At 57.0% G+C, this 19,760-nt stretch overlaps 4 protein-coding genes across 4 annotated transcripts in view; 3 read left to right on the top strand and 1 right to left on the bottom strand.

Moving 5' to 3' along the window:
- The window catches only part of VOLCADRAFT_94348 (myb-related transcription factor), a gene marked incomplete at both ends in the record, with an annotated part of 6,986 nt that extends 6,417 nt beyond the window's left edge, over positions 1-569 (top strand). Inside the window, 2 exons of the mRNA XM_002953614.1 lie at positions 69-227; positions 522-569. Of these exons, the coding sequence (XP_002953660.1) occupies positions 69-227; positions 522-569 (207 nt within the window). The remainder of the gene's footprint in view (positions 1-68; positions 228-521) is intronic.
- Positions 570-7,011: 6,442 nt separating this feature from the next.
- VOLCADRAFT_82358 (uncharacterized protein) lies at positions 7,012-10,693 on the top strand. The gene is made up of 7 exons (XM_002953613.1): positions 7,012-7,178; positions 7,242-7,319; positions 7,389-7,478; positions 7,553-7,718; positions 8,149-8,445; positions 8,861-9,077; positions 9,383-10,693. Exons 1-7 carry the CDS (start codon positions 7,047-7,049, stop codon positions 9,501-9,503), a joined length of 1,101 nt encoding a protein of 366 aa, XP_002953659.1. The 5' UTR covers positions 7,012-7,046; the 3' UTR covers positions 9,504-10,693.
- Positions 10,694-10,703: 10 nt separating this feature from the next.
- VOLCADRAFT_106011 (uncharacterized protein) lies at positions 10,704-15,097 on the bottom strand (the record flags this gene model as incomplete). Its single annotated transcript, XM_002953531.1, has 7 exons — positions 10,704-11,844; positions 12,054-12,191; positions 12,588-12,797; positions 13,046-13,266; positions 14,175-14,232; positions 14,784-14,910; positions 15,033-15,097. 7 exons carry the CDS (start codon positions 15,095-15,097, stop codon positions 11,536-11,538), a joined length of 1,128 nt encoding a protein of 375 aa, XP_002953577.1. The 3' UTR covers positions 10,704-11,535.
- A 312-nt stretch (positions 15,098-15,409) lies between these two features.
- Positions 15,410-18,985, top strand: VOLCADRAFT_118385 (uncharacterized protein; the record flags this gene model as incomplete). The annotated part of the gene is made up of 5 exons (XM_002953612.1): positions 15,410-16,179; positions 16,669-16,771; positions 17,556-17,636; positions 18,087-18,215; positions 18,355-18,985. Coding segments are annotated over 5 exons (1,714 nt in total), but the record flags the coding sequence as incomplete, so codon positions are not given.
- Positions 18,986-19,760: the final 775 nt, after the last annotated feature.

Here is a 19,760-nt window from a genome sequence, read left to right as displayed (position 1 = left end):
TTAACGGCCTGGGGCCGCTGGCCGCGGCCGCCGCTGCCGCGGGTCTCAACGGCATTGGCGGCCTGCAGGGCTTGACGGCGCCGCTGGCGGCGGCCGGCCTGACAGCCGGCCTGGGCGGCCTGACGGCGGCGGCGACACCGGCCGGCCTGGCGGGGCTGTCTGGACTCGGCGTCGGGGGTGGAACCGGAGGGCTCAACGGCCTTGGACCCGCCGCAGCAATCGGTCTTGTGGGTCATACGAACCCGCTCGCGACGCTCATTTCCTCTGCCGCTGCCGGTGGCGGCGGCGCTGGTACGCCAGTGGCTGCCGTCAGTGGCAGTCAGCCGCAGGTCGCTACGTCGACTGCGGCGACGGCGACGGCGACGGCAGCGCAGCCGCACGGCCGGCATCAGCAGCAACAGCAGCAGCAATCTCAGCACTTGACGCCAGGCCAATCAGCGGCGGCAGCATTCGCGGCGGTGGCGGCGGCGGCAGCGGCACAATCGGCGCAGTCCCCGTCGGGTCCGGCCCCCGGCTCGCAGGCGGCAGCCCAAATATCGCGCCAGGCGACGTCCGCGTCCGTCAGCTGACGGTGTACGGCGGCCGGGAAGCTTGCCGCCATGAACGACGTTGATGATGATGATGACCCATGGGTTACGCGACTCAGTACTCGCCGCATTAGCAGCACCGCTGTACATAGCCGTAACGGGCTGCAGAAGTCACTTTTGACGCCCTGTTCGGGCCCCGATGTGGTGGAAGGCAAGGGGGCCGAGGCCCGGGCGACAAGCGAAGGAGCGATAGCGTTTAATATCTGGGAACGAGGGAAGAAACTTGGAGAGCTATAGTGCAGGGGCCAGGGAGGGAGTGAGAGCGAGAGGGAGAGAGCGCGGTGCTATCCTGCTTGCAGCTGCGGCGGTGGTCCTAGGGTTGAGACCGGACTGGGGCTGGACTCACTGTATTATCGTCTTGCCGTATTGCCTTTAATGGTCTCTAAGAGGAGGGGCTAGGGGGCTTTTGTGCCTGGGCCCTTTTTGCGGAGTTTAAATTGGAGGGAGAGCCCGTTGATCGAGCCCGTACTAACACAACGCGTGCTTCGCTTTCGTGCATAGCTTTCCGCCTCAACCCCGCGAGTGCACACACACACACACACAGTGGCGCCGCTTGTCGAGGGGGGGGGGAGCTGTGGTCCTTCTCCAGAACCCGCATAGCCAACTCCGGATGCCTCATGCTCGTAGGGAATTTTGGTCGGCATTACCCGCACTGCTAACATACTCAAGTCCTTGAGCACGAACCTTCTTCTGAGTGCGTGAGTGTATGAATAAGCATGCATGTCTTGTATACCTACTAACGTAATAAATGGGCAGAGGGAACGTGGATACGGATGAAATACGGATGGGATACGGATGACGTATGGCTGGCGTACGGATGATGATGATGATGATGAGAGGAGGAGGGGGATGTGCAAGCGCTGGCAAGCCCAAGCCGCAGAGAGCAAAGGAGAGGGAGTGACGGGAGGAGCGAGCGCGGCAGAGGGCAGAAATATATCACATATTACGGACTCGTGTGGCGATGGAAAACCTACGGGAACATGAGGGAGGGAGGGAGGGAGCTTGAGGGTGCCGTCCGAAAGCCTTTTTTTGATAGCTGTATCGAATAAATGTTAAGAGGGGGTTCTGATGGGGCAGTGGTTACTAGCTAAAGCTCCATGGATGGATATGGCGGTGTTTTTGTACGCGCTATGTGGATGTGGAAATTTCATTGGGTGCTTCTCCTGCTCCGAGGGGCCCCGCGCCACTTTGGGCCTGGGGGCCGCAGGTCCACCAACACATCAGCAGCACCAAAATTTTGCTGTGCCCTAATATTAAGGTCCCCATGAAGCGAGATACCTCCGCCCCACAGCGCGCCGTGTATCTTAGTAGCCGCATTTCGCGTTGTTGCCGCGCATTTGCCTCGTTGCAGCAGCGGCAAAAGCAGCAGCAGCAGCACTTTTGTTTTCTGCATTTGAGGATGAAGCGACAAATGTTTTTTTCCCGTGGGGTCCGTACGATTCCGTACTGTTTGCGTCAGGAGGCGCAAACGCAGGCGGCCGCAGTTTGGACAATAGGTTCCGTGGCTCGTGGGGGTTCCGTGGTGTGATGCCATGGCGCGGCGGGTTGGGTTGGGCTGGGTTTCGGAGCGGTAAGTGCACCGCCGGCATGGTGGGCAACGCGCCGTCCCCCTACAACGAGTGCAAGGAAGGGCCCAACCGCTTCTTTGTTTTTTGTTACGATGTCATGCTTTCTTGTCACCTGTACACCTGTACCCGTCGTAGAGCACATGTATGAGGGAACTTTCCTCGACTGGTGCGTGCAGCGGGGGGGGAGAACGGGGGGGAGAGGCGCGGCACGTGTGACGCGTGTGATGCGATGACGGCCTTGCGACACGCGACCACCTTTTCGGTACTTCGCCGCCGGCGCCACCGCCCTCCCCACATCCTGAGTGATACAATTATGAGAGTAAACGCGTCCTTCCTTACTGTGAGCATTTTCGTGGCTGAGGAGTGTGTGTGGGTGTGTCTGTGCGTGTGTGCTTTTGGCAAATCATGAGTTCCAGGGAGTGGGACGAAATTCCCTCTGGGTAAACGAGGGTGTTGGAGGCCTCCCTGAAAGCGCCCCTACGTTCTTCCCCCCGTGGGAGAGCGGGTGTGAGTGTGGGAGAGAGTGTGAGTGAGCGGGACAGAAAGTGAGGGGGAGAGAGAGACAGAGAGAGAGAGAGAGTAATCGGTGGGGTTCTGGAGAGAATGAACGTGTCTCACCTTGCAACCTTTCAACCACGCTGCTATATTGATGGTGAGGTGGAAGGTGGGGGCTGCAAGCCTCCCAATTATAAAAAACTGGGGCTCCAGTTAGGGCCCTCCTCGCCCTTGTCTTTGTCTTTGTCTTTGCGCATTAAAAATAAAATAGCTGTGTATTTAAATGCGCGTGCGCACCTACTGCTGCTGCTGCGCGCGGTACGGCCCTTTTGGGTGTTTTGACGTCGATTGGCAATGAAAGCCGAGGACCGGGTGCAGCTGCTGTCTGGTGTCTACTCCACTTCGCAGAGTGCGTCTCACACACCCTCCGTCCGGCGAGGCAAAGTAAACACTCACGCACAGCAGACAACAAGACCGTAGCAGGTCTATGCCGCTGCTGGGATGGCGCAGATCTCCCCAATTACCCACCACCCGCCTAGCAGGTTGACGAGGTGGCAGTGGAGGAGGATGCGGAGCAGGAGGAGCAGGTGGTGGTGGTGGGAGGGGCATTGGAGTGGATATCCGTCGAATGGAGTGCATATCCGCCTCCCACGCCCTTGCCTCTGTCCTTCATCGCATCACCCGTCCTCCGCGCAAGCCACTACTACTACCACCACCACCACCACCACCACTTCAACCATTTTGACATCGGTCATGCCGTGAAGCTTGGGAGGAGGTCAATCCGGGCGGTGAAGAGATGAGAAAAGAGATGAAAGCGAGGAGCGCTTGGGTGGCCGCCTCTCCGCAGTGTTGTATATGGCGGCAAGGAGCTGGACTGGCTAATGTACGGTATGGGGTACACCGGTCGAGTTGCGTTGGGTTGTGTTGGGTCGGAGCGCAATAGCGGACGGCGGGATTCGCTGTCGCATTGGTATCGAACTACTCGCTCACTCACAGACAGACGGATAGACAGACGGACGCACAGATTGACGGACGGATGCGATCCTTGAGTACCTCTTTGAATTCCTGCTGCTGCTCCTACTGTTGCAGCTGCTGCTGAAGGAGTGGAAAAGAGAGGGAGAGCCACCCACCGCAAAACGATGTCGGGACCCAAAGGCTGGCGTCGCAAAGCATTTCTAACGCAGGAGAAGGGGTTTGGGGCAGCGTGTAGGGCCGTGAGCCACCATTGGTCACAATCGGTCGAGGATGGTGGACATTAGCCACATAGCACATTCTTAATTTGTTCCGCCTTCCCCGAAGACAGCCCCAAGGTTGGCGAGATTGGGGTCCTGTTGCTCAAACGGAAATAAGGAACCCCACGAGCTGATAAGGCGGCGAAGCGGCTGGCGGTAGAGGTGAGGTAGAGTACGGTAGGCTAGGGTAGGAGGTACACGTGGATTCGGTATCATCCTGCCCTGGGTGATGGTGGTTGGTAGCTAGGTCATGGTGACATGGCTGGTGGCATGGTTGGTGTTGGCAATGGTAAAGGGCGCGTTAGCAATGCACACGCGGTGTGCGGTGTGCGTTGCTAAGGGCACAGGTAACAACAAGGCACATGCGTTGGATTCATGGGCGGTTTGGATGGGGGGGAGAACGCGGAACGAGGTCCGCGAGAGAGCTGGGGGTAACGTACACACTCGCACGAGCTCACATACGTACATACATACACGCACATGCAAGCGCGCGCACACAAACGCACACATGCACATAACGGCATTTGATAATAAAGGGTGTAGTATTGATCCTTTCAATCAATCGAGCTGTGACGGCCTAAGAGGGTAGGAAAAGGCAGATTTTGTGAGTCCTGGCCTGCCTGAATACCTGCCTAATAGCTTGTCTCTCTTGTCCATTAACCTTTTTATCCTTGGTCCCTGTTGCTGGAACTTGCACGCTGATGCCCTTAATTCGGACGGACAAGCAGACAGCGGGGAGTCTTGCCGAATTACGCCTCCCAAGGAGGCGCACCCCGGCGCGGAAAGGCGTAGGGGTGGGGGAATTTTCCGCTTCCTTTTTGCTGTCTCGATGGGTTGGTGTATGCATGATTTGGCGGAGAGGCAACACCACGGGATACGCACCTCCCTGTGGGTGTTCGGTGTATTCCCCTCCCCTAGGATACAATTCATTAAGAGCCTTCGCAGCTTGCTTCCCGCGTATCCCGCAGCTTTGCTAAACACCCCAACCTTGCGGGGGAGGGGCTCCCCAGGGGTGTAAGGTACTGTATCCCGTGTTAGGTGCAGTGCGGCACTGATAGTACAAATACAGCAGTGTACGGGGCATGACACGGTGTCGTACAGCCTGGATTTCATACAGTCAGTAAAGGAGGGTCCACTCTTCGCACACGTGCCGAAGCGAGGTGTGCAGTAGGAAATTCGTTTGTACCTGTGTACAGCAGACCTGACATGTGCACCAGGGCGGAAAGCTAGGTATCTTTGGTACTACGCAAACAAAGCGGAGTTCAAACCTTGTAAATGTTGAAGCGTATGCGCGTCGAGCCGGCCTGAGGCCTGGGACAGGCAGGCTGAGCCCGACACCTGGGAATAGGTCGGCAGGCAGATTAACTTGCGATGCGAGCCCATGACTGACTGTCTGCGGTAGTTTTAACGGTGGAGGACGTCCACCCGCATAGGTTCACATGCAACGGCCAATTACTCCAGCTGTATCTTAAAGTGTAGGAGACTTGCGATCGCCAACAGTAAAGCATCAGCGAACCAAGGGCCTCTCCGTAGTGGCTTTGAAAGTGTGGAGACTCCGCACGCAGGCGCTGGTGCTGCTGCTCTGGAACATACATGGTACGCGATGGACATTGCCCCTTAAGGACTTTGTTTTAACAGCGGATGATGCTACCCCCGTCGGTCTTGAACGCTTTCCTGGGGGGAGTCTTGGGCAGCTTCTTTGGGGTTTGCGCCGCACAAAGTGCACCATGTATCCATGCAATTCACTTCACACATTTAGGGCCCTCTCTGACTGATTGCCTAGGCGGTTTTGTCGGCAGCAGCTTCGGGGTTCATGTTCCCATATTTTGGTGGCGATTTTTTTTCCATGCGCGGCCAGCTGGAGGTGGCATCCCCGATGAAATCCCGCCCCGCCGTGCCTTACCGCAGGATGCAACTGGGTACACCGTCGCCCCCCATGGCCAATACGTTTGGCTTGCACCAGGCCCCGCGTCCCGTGCATGGGAAAGCCCACCTCTCCCCACGTGGTTTCGCATTAATGACAAGGAGGCACCTGGCTAGGGCACGACTGGCACCTGTACCCGCTGCATCCAGTTTTACAGTAGATAACTTCTCCTCTAACTTCTCCTCTAGCAAGTTTCCGGCCTGGAAGTACCCACTTGAACTTTTACATTCAAGCCAGAAAATTTCGACTTTAGCACCCTGAGTTAGTGATACTGGTACTTTAATACCAAAGGAGCTCCAATGGACCAGAGAAAAACTGTCAACCTGTGTTACGCCGTGCCAAGGATGCCCGGGCACTGTTTTCCGTCAATGGCACTTAGGAGAGCACTTTCAGGTTGTTTCCCGACTCAACAAGCAATATGGTACCCGACATATGTATCATCATTCTTGGATGGACTACTTGCGGTCATTGGCGGGTCGGCGACCCGTGGCTGTTGTACCTCGAAGCCAGCGAGCATGTGCGGGCCGCAGGAGGTGTCGTATCGAGCTGCTTGTTGCTACTGCTCCTGCCGCTGCTGCGTGCCGTTTGGGACCTAAAAACGCAGCACAGAGCAGTTTCCGTCTGTGATGGACATGGATACGGATGCAATGAGGTCACGCAGCGGAAGATCACCCATCCACAGGCTGTCACACGCAGAATGAACGGGTTGCTAGCATTTGGAAGGATGACCGGTGTTTCGCTTATCTACTTGCGCGGCGGCACTTTGTAGTGTTTTGCAGAACACTGTGCACCGATAACAAAGGCCTAGCAACGCGCGTCAGTCTCGTGGATAGTAATTTACTATAGCAGTCAAGAATGAGTGGACACACGCGTATTAAACAAGTCATTTTTATTGGGGACTTTATCATCAAAGTTTTCCTCATAAATTTTAAGTGTTACTAGCCAACAAAGAATTGGGCCACTCATTCTTGACTGGTCTATGTTTAAAACATAGAACCCGATCTTCACCGAAAAGTACACAGTTTGCCCTGCAAGATGACATATGAGCTTCCGGCAAGCTTGCGTGCAATTTTAAAGGGACTTCGGGTTTATGTAATAAGAGTCCAACATGTACGGCATACATCCAGCATTAGTACGCAACGGTATAGCATTCGGCTTATAGCATAACGGTTACTTTTTATTCATTGGCTTGCCATAAACTCGTCCTTGGCGTTTGCGTTAGCAAAGACCAACTACAAAAATGGCGTCGATCGACAATGGGATTGGTGAATCGGAGCCATATACGCCCAAGAATATCCTAATTACTGGGGGAGCAGGGTTCATTGCTTCTCATGTCGTTATACGCATTGCAACGCGGTACCCGGAGTACAAGGTGCGGCACATATCGTCCCGGCAAGGTGTCTTCTAGCCTGTCTTACCTAATGACGTCGAGCAGGTGGTCGTTCTGGACAAGCTGGACTACTGCGCCAGCGTGAATAACCTTTCATGCTTGGCCGACAAACCAAATTTTCGGGTGCGACACGGGACGGGCACAATTTGTTTGCCGGAAGCGTACTAACAAGGCCGTTATGTATCCGCGCAGCTTATTAAAGGCGATATTCAATCTATGGATTTGATCAGCTATATTTTGAAGACGGAGGAAATTGACACCGTCATGCACTTCGCAGCACAGGTGCGCGATCCAGCGTTCCCCTTGGCCTGCAAATCTGGTGCTCCCTAACTGCGTGACTTCTCGGCTCCCTGCAGACGCACGTTGACAACTCCTTTGGCAACAGCCTTGCGTTTACCCTTAACAACACTTACGGCACGCATGTGTTGCTAGAAGCGAGCCGCATGGCAGGGACGATCCGTCGTTTCATAAATGTTAGCACTGATGAGGTGTATGGGGAGACAAGCCTGGGCAAAACAACAGGTATGGGGCCGCTGGAGCTTGGGGAAAGGTGTAGTTGGGTTTAGTTAGGTATAAGGCACGCAAGGCTTTTATGGCTTGGCAAGGGTATCCGTGAGCCAATTGTGATGACACAGCTATCCTCCTCGCGCAAAGGTGTTGTGGGCGTATTCGAACACATATGTAATGCAGGTTGGTGATGTAGTGATGTGGGTCATCAGGTCGGTGTCGGGGTTGATGTCGGCAAGTAAGATATGCGTAAAGTTTTAATGAATCCATGGGCTGCGCTGAAGGGGCAAGTGCTTGTTGAGCATGGAGGCGATAATGCTCCGCATCTTGCAGCAGCTTTGTAGGACGTCATGCATGATTTTCCGGAATAAGCCTCCCCTCAATGCATTCATGCGGCGTCAAGCTCAATAATGTACACATCGCGCTTCATTGTCCTTGCACAAAGGCCTTGTGGAGTCAAGCCATCTGGACCCCACCAACCCCTACTCGGCCGCCAAGGCCGGCGCCGAGCTTATTGCCCGCGCTTACATCACCTCATACAAAATGCCCGTCATCATCACGCGGGGCAACAACGTGTATGGGCCACATCAGTTCCCGGAGAAGCTCATTCCCAAGTTCACGCTGCTAGCAGCCCGGGGCAAGGAGCTTCCCCTGCACGGCGATGGCAGCAGCGTGCGGTCGTATCTCTATGTTGAAGATGTGGCGGAGGCGTTTGATTGCGTGCTACACAAGGGCGTCACAGGTGGGTGTTTCAGGGAAAGCTAGGCCGGTTGTCTGCATTATCTGGTGCTTCTGCCGGTGTTGCACGTAGTTCCTTGGTTCTGTGACGCGAACGGCACTTGTTGATCGGGGCGTACAGCTGCTTAAAAATTGTTCCCTAGAGCTGACTGCACCCAGCGGGCAGTACGTGCATGAGGAACGTTCTTGCAGCAGATTGTCGCCTGGCAACATATCTTATCAGATGCCTCAATGACGTCCAGGCGTCCCCCTGCACCTCGCTTCTTGGCAATCCACGTGGTAACGCATTGCTGCGGCCTTCACTTCCAAGGCGTCGATTCAATCCATGCGCTGCCTAAATGATCCAATCATGTCTGTCGGATATATGCGTGTACGTGTACATGCACTCGTGTACGTGCGCTCCCGCCTATGATGCGCAGGGGAAACTTACAACATCGGCACAGATAGGGAGCGCAGCGTACTGGAGGTGGCGCGCGACATTGCAAAGTTGTTCAACCTGCCGGAGGATAAGGTGGTGTTTGTAAAGGACCGCGCCTTCAACGACCGGCGCTACTACATCGGCTCGGCCAAACTGGCGGCACTGGGCTGGCAGGAGCGGACTAGCTGGGAGGAGGGCCTCAGAAAAACAGTTGATTGGTGGGTCGCAATGGGCGTACTCGGATCCTTGCAAGAGACACATAACTGGGATTGCGAAATGACAAGGGAAGAGATGGAGCAGTGTATGCCCATATATTTTTGACGTGCGCGTTTGCAAGGTCTGCGAGGGCCTCTGTGTGGTGACAGTGCCCGTTGGTAATGGAGGCACCATGCGTTAAGGCAACTGTGAACGGTCGCAGGCTTCACCCAGCGCATGTTAGGGGGTTGTAGCAACGCTCTTGCCTTGAAGCACTGTACTTCGGCTCATGTATTGTCTGAATGTTTGTTGCTTGCTATGCACGCAGGTACTTGGGCCTGAAGAACATTGAGAACTACTGGGCAGGGGACATCGAAATGGCTCTCCGGCCGCACCCCATTGTCGTTCAGAACGCCATCACCACCTCGGGCGCCTTCCTAGCAAGCTAAGCCAGCCAAGCGCTGGTGGCTAGTGCGTATGCTGGCGCGTTTTCACGCTAGTGCGCATAATAAGCATGCATGGGTATTCTTCGGTTGATTTGGCATGTTGACCGTTTCTTGTGACGTCCGGATTACTATACTACCGCCTGTTGTGACAGCTCTGCTGGCTTCGTCAGCAGGCCGCTGAACCAGCCCTACGGATTTAGCATGTCCCAAGCTCCCGACTGCTCCCATTAAATGTCTTCATGTCGACCTGTAGGGTGCCCCAGCAGGGGCCTCATATACGTACGGTTGAGTCAAAGGGGTTTGGCGTTCGGGCCATCTTCGGGGCATGGGGTCGGAATTCCCCATGTACTGGCTCACGAGTGACCACTTCGAAGATCGATGTGCTCTGTAAGTCGCGCCAGATGTTGGGCAAGCGTTTTAGGGTCCCTCGTGTGGCTGCTTGGCCAGCGTGTCAACCAAACCGCGCGACTCACGGGCTCGGCGGGTCTCGCCGTTAGCTGGTTGGTGTACCTGTGCTATAGATCCGTCGTTAAGGTGGTGTGGTGAAACCCTTTGCTCGCTGTGCACATATGCGGAGATCTATATGCGAGAAACTGGAACATGTCTGTTTGTCAGCCCTGGGGTGTTTGAAAGGTGCTTGTTAGATGGCGGTTTGTCTGATGCAGTGGTTTCATACAGGAAACCTGTGTTGACTTCGCATCATCGCAATGGCAGGCGTGCGTGTGAATTAGAGCAATAATCGAAATAGTGAACCTGACGAAGAATATATGGTTGTTGGGGTCGGAGAAGTGCAGGTTCTGCCGATTGCCGGGTGTCTGGAACGTGTACTGGAGTGATGGTAAATTACCTTCAATGGTACTGTGGGCTGTGCTCTTATCAGGGAGATGTTGCCAGCCGTGGAAGCCGTGGTGTAGGAGTTTGATTGATCACATGCGCTACGATTGTCGCCGATGCCAGTAAACCTTTTTGGAGCTGTCTCGCTGCATGCTTCAAGTACGCACCCATCCATGACATCCGTGTTTTTATCAAGACCGAATCGTCACGAAGCTCTGCACACCTAAAGTGTGGGCGTGCAAAACCCCGTGAGAGTAATCATCTACTAAAATGCAACTACTGGTTTAACAATTAGCTTAACATGGTTAAGCCCAGTTTCCTCCCGGATCCTGGCAGTGTAAGAATGTGCGAATTGCAAACCGTTCGATGCAATAGTTCCGCATATCACAGCGCATTGTGCACGCACCTCTTATCTTCTGCCAATCGCCCCAGCTGCCATGAAACACGAACGTATAGCCGAGACATCCAATGGCCCTCATACCTGGCAACTCGTACGACCGAGGGGTAAATGGTCTAACTCGCTTTCGCATCGCATTATTCGTTCAACATTGGATATAACGCTCCTCCCGCACGCGGTCATCTGAAACTTCTGCGGCACTACCTCAGCCCTTGCGAGCACCTGTCCCCCTCGTTCTCGGTGAGACAACGCGCACATACCCAAACATGACACGCGTCCGGGTAATGGAAAGTCCAACTCCATTATAGCTTAAAGTGGCCGTTGCAACGGGTTGTGGTTCGCGTTTGTGGCCCACGATAGTTATCGCCCTCGCTGCTCATGATGAAGTCGCCAGTCGGTGGCGTCCTCTGCACCCACATACCATCCCCATATGCACCTGACCCTCGCACACTTTTGCTGCGCTTCCTCCTGACTCCATCCATCCATCCCTCGCCTGCGGGGCTGTGGACAGCGCCCGCTAGCTACATCGCCGCTGCCGTCGCACCTCACGCTCTCCTCTGTAACCCACCCCCCGCTAACGGCCCCTCACATCACTCTTGTCCAATCCCCTCCCGCCGCTTCGCGCCCGAGGGCGCCCGATGGCGTTTTTGTCGCCTAGTTACCTCCTTACCTAAACACCTCCATCATGATTTAAACCCGCCTCGCCCCTCGTGTCGCGCCCTGAGTCTAAGATTCCCCTCCGTCTTCAGCCGACCCAACTCCCCCGTCGCACACATAAACTCACACACACGCGCGCACTCGCGATTACCAGTGCCGTGGCGGCGCGTTCGCATCCCCCAACGTCAGCACCTCCCGGTCGCCCTCAATGGTGGAGAACTCCATCTCCCGAATGAACCACAACGTGCGCGGGGTGTACAGCGTGCCTCGCAGCTTGGCGGTCCAGTGGCGGCACGCCTCCGAAACGGCGTCCACGGCCGCGGGGCCCAACGGTCGGGAGCTGACGATGCGCAGCAGCGACGAGTGGATGATGGTGGCCTTGACAAAGATTTTCGTGGGGGAAAGGGAATTTTTTGGGGGAGTTCGGACTTTGTTGTGAGTGGATCTCGGCAGGGTCTGTTAGCGGTTGGCAGGAGCAGTTGGGTAGTTGGGAGGTACTGGCCGATGTAAGTTTGTCTAGACAGTGGGAGTTACGATCCAACAAAGGCTTGTGAAATCGTGCCTGGGTTTGATCCCCAAGATCGCGCTTTGGGCGCAGTCACACATATACATACATACCTCCATACATACACGCACATACACGCATATCGCACATCCGCACAGACCTGCTTGGTGGATGCCCCAGGGAAAGCCTCCCTCAGCCTTCGGCGAAGATCCGAGACCACGGCCCCCTGGCCCACCTCCGTCCACGTCAGTAGCAACACGCCCGTAGAGGCCTGAACCACCCGCTCCAACTGGGGGGGCTCCAGGGAGGGTGGTTGAGTGAGTGAGTGACTGAGTGGTGCTGGGCGAGTGAGGGAAAGCCGCGGCTGTGCTCAAGGGGCGGGGGGCTACGCACACGGCTGTGAGGAGGTAGGGTTTCAACATGCGTCCAGAGCTGAGGAGCCGACGTGCGGAAGAGGGGTAGCTCCTTTCGGGAGCTGGGTAGGATTTGACTGGCACTGGCACTGGGCTTCCTTCCTCAACGGTCCTGACTAAGACGCGGTGCGGCGAAGTGAGTGGTGAAGGCAACAAGCCGTGGGTTGCCAATGGCAGGGTGGTGCACATGCGGGTGTCAAACAATAAGCCCCCCGAAGTAAGGGCCCTTGCGCGCAGAACACGCTGAATTGAAAATGAACTCGTCTGTACGACCAACTCACCCGAAGCAAAGGCTGCGGCGTCGCCGCGACCAGCTGCCGTACAATTTCCAGCTCTCGCCGCCACTCGGCGTCGGTGGGCAGGCGGCGGCGGGAGGGTTCCAGGGTCGGGTCGGTGCCGCCGTCGGGGCGGGTGGGGTCGGGACGCGGGTCGGTGGGCTGGGATGTGTGGAAGACCGTACAGTGGTAGTTGCCACGTGCGTTCGCAAACACCTGCGGAGCGTGCCGTGGCGAGGGGCGTGGCGAGGGGCGAATGAGTGCGTGTCCACAGGAACCCATAGGGACGTACGACACACGTTTAAATCACCGGCCATGGAGTGGCTTGTGCCATTGTTGGCGGCCCTTCGGTCTCAAGTCCCCCTCTTTTGTCCGTTTTACCAGATGCAAGATCCCGAGCACACTCCCCTCACCACACACACACACACACCATCCCATATCACCCCATCCCCCCCCCCCACTACCTTGGTGCCATCGGGCAGCAAGCGCATCACGTCCGCAGTAACGCTCGCCGCGATGCGGAGTACGACAGGCGAGTCGTCCAACGGTACGACAAGCAATCGTACGGCACCAAACTGCAGCGGCGGCTCCAGCTCCGTGTACTTCTTGGGCCAGGGTGTTTCCTCGGGATCCTCCACCCCATGGAACCAGGATTTGAGCGGTTCGATGGCCTTTGGATTCAGATCTGCGCGTTTGGCATCGGTATCGCCATCCGAATGATGGGCATCGGGCCGCATGTTGCGGTCCGGGGTGGAGGGCCGCCCGGGTGGGGGGGGGCTCCCGGCAGAAGTCAAGCTCAGCCACGAACCCATGGCAAAGGGGAGTCCAAGTGAGACGCGACATAAGTATTATTTTTACGGACCCACTTTTATCCCCCCCGTAACCCCCTACATAACGAGAGGGAAGGTGGATTGGTTCCGTACCTCAGCGACACGCAAACCCCACGGCGCGCTGGTACGGCACCCTGTCCCAGATCGACTAAGCGGCGGGGTAAGTGAACAGATACCGCACACCGGGAACCAAGGAATTGTTCCCCTTATGTGATGGCGGTAGTGGTGATGGTGGTGATAGTGGTAGTGGTGATGGTGGTGATGGTGAAGGACGCCCTGAGAAATCACCACTGCCTGGAGCCGACGTTTAATTCCCCTTTTGTAATGCGGATGCTTGTGGACGGGTGGATGAGGGGGTGGATGAGGGGGTGGATGAGGGGGTGGATGAGGGGCTGGATGAGGGGGTACAGACACGCTGACGTGGGGAGCGGCACCACCATCCACATGAGATGTGGAATGGGACCCGTGGGTCGAAAGCTACATCCCCAAATTCTGTGTGTAAATGGCCGTACTGCTCGAGGTTCCAGGCCAGGCCTGGTACCGGGAGGATAAGGATGAGAGTGACAAAGTGCCCCCGGCGGTGTTCACGAGCTAAACCATACGGCAACCACGGTTTCCGCGCCGTGAGCAGCGTTCAGTCGCTTTCAGTGCATTTCTGCCGCCGAAACGACGGGAGACTTCCCGCGAGCCAATCCTTTCGGCAACTGGACTGCCTGTCGTACCGTGCCTAAAACACCCCAAAACGCCACGTAACGTGTCGTACCTCCAGATGCAAACTCGTCCGCCATCCTGTCGTACAACGCCGCCCAGTCCTTGGCTTCCTGCGATGCGGGGTGACAAGGTGGCCATGGCGCGATATCAACGGGGGGCAAAGACCGCAGGGGACCGCAGGGGGGCTGCGGACAGGGGGCCGTGTTTGGAAGCCTCGCCTGCCTAGGTTGTTGATGTGGGGGTCAACACGGCCGTGGTGGGCCCAGGCGGTGCGAGCGAAGGAAAGCTCCTCGACGAGGGTGGAAAGAAAAGGCGGCTTATTACGGGACACACTAATTAACAAGAGTTCACGCCACGGAATCGAGCTGCCTATGTGTATGTGTATGTATGTTTCTGTAAGTGTGTGTATGTTTTGAAAAATGCGCAATCAGATTGCAAGCAAGGTTTCGGACGTGGACGGAACGAGGGGTCCAGAAGGAAGGAAAGCACGTACACCCGCATCCTGCTGCACTGTTCTGCTGCTCTGATGCATAAAAGCGGCGTGCTCTGTGTCGCGCGGGTCGCCCCCACACGATGGCCGGCCTAGACTTATGTTAGAGGAAGCGGGGCTGAGCTTAGAGCTCGGGGCTGATGCATGATAGCATGATGACGGATTGCGTACCTGGGTAACAGGCCCAGCGTCCTCAGTAACCTTCGCATCGCCATTTGTGTGCTGATGGCTCTCCTCGCCAGAACGTCCGGTCGCCAGCACGTTCCTTTGGCGACTGGAGTGGCGCAGGAACCAGGTGCTGCGAAGGCGAATTCCCATTGGGGATGCATAGATGTTGAGCGCGACAACTTATTCACTGTCAAAATTCAGGTAATTTGAGTATGGTTGACTGATAAGCAATATGATCACTTATTACCGCACCTTGCTGCGAGCACCGCTCCGACCGTTGCAGCGGTCGCGAGCAGGCCCGTCGCTAAATTCACCATTTTCCGACCACGCGATGAACGCGTGGATGCTGTGTGACGTGGCATGTATGATTCACCAGGACTGGATCATGGCGACATGACGTGTACTTTGTGTCAAACAAAAATGTCGGTTGTCGTGCACTTATGTCCAACCACCTGAGCGTCAACTAGCAATGCAAACTCAAACACCTGGTGATGATGTGTGCTCGAGGCGTTTGTAAGGCTGCTTAGAGTTGTAATTTCAATAAATTTAGTCTCTTGGATATTCCCTGACGTGACATTCCGTTGCCATATTTTGTCGGCTGTTATACTCGCAGCCTTTATAGCGCACGAATGGCTGACTCACAATCCTCTGGCCCTCCCGACTGGGTGGCGCTGGTTGAAGCGGCGGATCCCCAGCCTTTCCTGCTGTCGGTGCAGCTCCTACTGCAATCACCGCAGATGCATTTTAAGTCGATCCAGCAGAGCCTTAGCACCGTATTATTCAAAAAGGTCGAACCCAGACGCAGCCTGGAGTTCTTACTTTGCTGTCTGGAGGTGCTCGTGCTGGGGCCGGATGCTTCCCCACCCGGTAAAGCAACCGCCACCGCCACGCCAGCTTCATCTCCCCAAACCGACCCTGTCCCCACATCATCCCATACGGCTATCGACTCGGCACTGGGGTTAGAAATCTCTTCGACATCGCGCGTGGCGGCGATTGCAGTCGTACAGAAAGGCAATGTCCCCACCGCCGACGTAGGTGGCAAGCTCACTGCTGGCGATATCCTGGAGCCGCAGGAACAGCAGCAGCAGACGCGGCCAGCGAAGGACACTTGGAGCGGAACCATGAGCCACCTCTTGCTTGAGCTAATCCAGCAGCACCACCAGCAAGGGCGGGAAGGCCGGCAGGGACAAAAGCAAGGGCAGAAACAATCCGGGCAGCCGCAGGCGCAACTGGGCGGTACGGCAACAGGGGAGCTCGCTGAACAGCACCAGCCGATGTTGCCAGCGGCTTTCGCGACGTACCACCGCCCGCGGGTGCTGCGGCTTTTCTCTGCGTGCTACAGCCAGCCCCGCTACGCCCGCATCGCTCTCAAACTGGCGCAGGTGTTTGACCTTAGCGGGTGAGCGTGTGTGTGTGAGTGTGTGTGTGTGTATTGTGGATATCAGGTCAGGGGGTAGTTCGTCTAACGTGGGGGGAAGGAGGGGGAGGAGGAGGGGGAGGAGAAGAAATGGAAGGAAGGTCCACAGAAAGGTACGGCAGAGGTTCCGGACATTCATTGGCGTTACTGCACATTTGCATCTGTTGCTGCTACCGCTGTTACTGCTGCTACTGCTGTTACTGCTGCTACTGCTGCCTCTGCTGCTGCTACTGCTGCTGGGTAGGGGGCAGCGCCGCCTGCAGTCTGCTAGTACTGCTAGCACTGCTACTGCTCTTTATTGCTCTACTGCTACTGGATGCGTGTGTGTATGTGTATTGCTTCAGAAACTAAAGAAACTGAATACTGCGGGTGTATGGTGATGTCGGTGGTGGGTTTTCGGGGCGTGGGGGTGTTTGTGTAGTCCCATGTACGGCGCATGCAAAACCCTCCCTCCCCGAACTCAATTCGCAGTGCTGACGTGGCGGACGCCCCGGCACTCGCTGCGGCGGTTTCGGAGCTGCTTTCCGACCGTGTAACGCTCACACCGGGACTGGGCCTAGTGATGCATTTCCAGGTGCGTGTGTGTAATGGTGCGCGTGTGTGTGTGTGTGTGTGTTTGTGTGCGTGCGTGTGTGTTTTAGCGGTGCGTCTGCTGGTGACTGTGGTGTTCGTAGATGGGTGGATTCAGGACACGGGAGTGGGGCTCATGGCTTGGCGCCATGAAGCGGGAGTGAGTCAACGCGCAATCCTAACCATGTGGGGCCCGAGGGGGGCAGCGGGCAAGACAGACATGAAGACAGGCGAACAACCCAGACCAGCGGGACGGGGTTTTCCAGAAGGGGGGAGATGTTGAGGTATCCGAGAAGAGGAAGGGAGAGGCGACGCCGCGTCGTACAATGTGGAGGCAGTAACCCCCGCATTCAACCTCTCCCCTCCCCCCTCTTCCCCCCTTCCCTCCCTCCCTTACCCCCCCCCTCCTGCGCCCCCGGCGCTGTCACGCGCTCCTCTGCGACCTGGTAGACCGTCCCGCCTTATTCGGCCGGCTGGTGGCCGAGGGGAAGGAGACTGCGGCGGAGAAGTGGGCGGCGGGGCTGAGCCGGGAGGATCAGGTGGGGGAGAAAGAGGGGGCAGGTGGGGGGAGTGACATCCATTCTCTCACCCTCCTGCTACAAACATCAATACAACACTGTCATAACGTCCCCCCGACCCTCTTTCCCCCCATCCTTTTTCCTCTCCCCTTCCCGCCACACACACACACACAACCCACACGCACACTCCCTGCACTTCAGACGTGTACCCCTGCGGCTCTTGCACCGTGTGATCCCCCTTCCCCTCAACCCCCAACCCCACTCCCCGAGGTGATATTCGTTGAGACGTGTATTTCCGCGGACCGGCTCAAGGCAGCTGCCCGGGCTACTCGGCTGTTCGGACTCAGAGCGGTGAATGGGGGGAGGGGAGGGGGAGGGGGGAGGGGGAGGAAGGGGGGGGAAAGGCGGAGGGGGGAGGGGGAACTGTGCGACACACAGGGGGAGGTGAGGGAAGGGGGTTAAGAAAGGGCATGATGAAATGTGGACGGGGCGTGTATTCCGCCTGGAGTCCCATGGGTCTCCCCATGCCCCTGCACCGGGATCCCCAACCTTAACCCTAACCGACACCCCCTACATCCCCCCCACAACAAGCTTTGGACGGGGCGTGGCAGTTGGCCCAGTTCTGCTTGCTTTGCTTTGGACGTCGGAAGTTGCTTTCTGTGGCGCTGAAATATTTTTTATCCCGCGCCCAACCCCTAATCCAAGTTATATAGCAGTGGTTCGTCTTAAACCCCCCAACCCCTCCAACCCCCCTACCTCACCCCCAACGCTCCCACGGCCCCGCCCACCCACCCCCCCAAGGAGTTCCCCGACATCGAGGCCCGCTACCGCCGTGCCGCGCTGTCCAAGTTGACCTCCAAGCGGGTGTGGGGGGTGGCAGCTGCCTTTGTGGGCGGTGATGCCGCCATGCAGCTCGAGCTGCTGCAGCAGGTGGGGCGGGAGGTATGGAGGGGGAATACCTGCTGGATAACTGCATGCACGAAACAGCAACAGAATTTGCTCCAGGCACACAAATATCCGTACCCATACAGACCTACATACCTACATACATTCACCTGTGCCCCTGCAGATGGTGGAGGCGGGCGAGGCCGGCCTCGCGGACGAGTACCGCAAGCGCTTCGGCCTCCCCCCCACCGCCCTCCAGCTGGACCCGGAAGTACTCGCAGCTCAGGAGGCAGCACGGGCGGAGCGGTTCTTGCCGCTGGCGCTGCCGCCGTCCGCCGTGTTGTTTGTGGACGGACCCACGGGTCTTCGTGCCGCGGCAGCGGCGCTGTCCGGCGCGGATCTGATCGGAATCGATGTGGAGTGGCGGGCTACACAGGGCCTGGCAGATTGGGAGGTGGCGGCGGCAGGCGATGGGGAGGGGGAGGGGGAGTACGGCGAGGGCGTGGAAGGGGAGGGGGAGGGGGATGCGGACGGGGAGGAAGTGTGGCGGCGGCGCCGTCGCGGCGGCGGCGGTGGAGGTGGCGGTGGTCCCACTCGCGCCAGCTTACTTCAGGTCGCCACCCATGATGTTGCCGTACTGTTTGACCTTCCGGCGCTCTGTGGCGGCGGCGCCGCCGTCGCGGACGCTACCGATGTGGCGACGGACGTGCCGGCGGAGGAAAGGAATGAGCAGGAGCCTAATTTGGACATTGACTCGGTGCTAGCACCTCTGTTCGGTCCAGGGGGGGCGCTGGTGCTCGGCTTCGGCCTGGCAGGTGGGTGCGCGGTGGGTTGCATGCGTACGACTGCGTAGCCGTACACAGCACTAGTAGCAGTAACGGCACGGCAGCGGCGATATGGCAGCAAAGGTCAGCGGTGTGGACCGCCGCACCGCCGCTCACAGGTTGCCCCCATGTGTTTTGAGGCTGTATCACTGCCGCGGTGGGTATCCGTGAAGTAGTCCGTATGTATGTATGTATGTATGTATGAATGTGCCTTGGGCGTATCTGCAGCTGACCCTTTTCTTCTTGCGTTATCCTGTATATCCTCCTCCCCCTAATACATACGTACATACATAGATACAATTTTTGTTTGTTTGTTTTCCTCCCTTAGGATCCCGTTTTCGTTGGTGGTGTTTTGGGGGGTTGTTTCAGAGAGCCTTTGACTTTGCCCTAGCTGAGACTTGTGGACTCGCTCTAGCGGGACCTGAGAGCCCTTCGTGGTGTTTTCAATGCAGCGCCATCCCCGGATGGAGGGGCTGCGGAGTGGCTGCGTAGAGTGTTGGCAGTCTGAGTCGGGGTCGGGAGCACACAAGACTAACCGACTTGTGCTGTGTGCTCCCGACCCTTGCGCTGTGTTTCGGCTTCGGCCCCCGGCTCTCGCGGCCCACAATGTAATCTAAGTCATACATACATACATACATACATACATACATACATACATACATACATACATACATACATACATACATACATACATACGTACATACATACATACATACACACGCACGCGCGCTATCTCGGGGCTACCCTCAGGTGATCTGGCCAAGCT

This window comes from Volvox carteri, assembly GCF_000143455.1.
Source record: "Volvox carteri f. nagariensis unplaced genomic scaffold VOLCAscaffold_37, whole genome shotgun sequence".
NCBI classification, from domain to species: Eukaryota; Viridiplantae; Chlorophyta; class Chlorophyceae; order Chlamydomonadales; family Volvocaceae; genus Volvox; species Volvox carteri.
This window is presented reverse-complemented; position numbering and strand designations above follow the sequence as displayed.

Excerpts from the sequence above, each read along its gene's own strand:
- VOLCADRAFT_82358 (XM_002953613.1), top strand. The coding sequence starts at position 7,047 with ATGGCGTCGATCGACAATGGGATTGGTGAATCGGAGCCATATACGCCC. Across the intron at positions 8,446-8,860 it reads GCTACACAAGGGCGTCACAG|GGGAAACTTACAACATCGGC; the intron begins GTGGGTGTTTCA and ends TATGATGCGCAG. Across the intron at positions 9,078-9,382 it reads CTCAGAAAAACAGTTGATTG|GTACTTGGGCCTGAAGAACA; the intron begins GTGGGTCGCAAT and ends CTATGCACGCAG.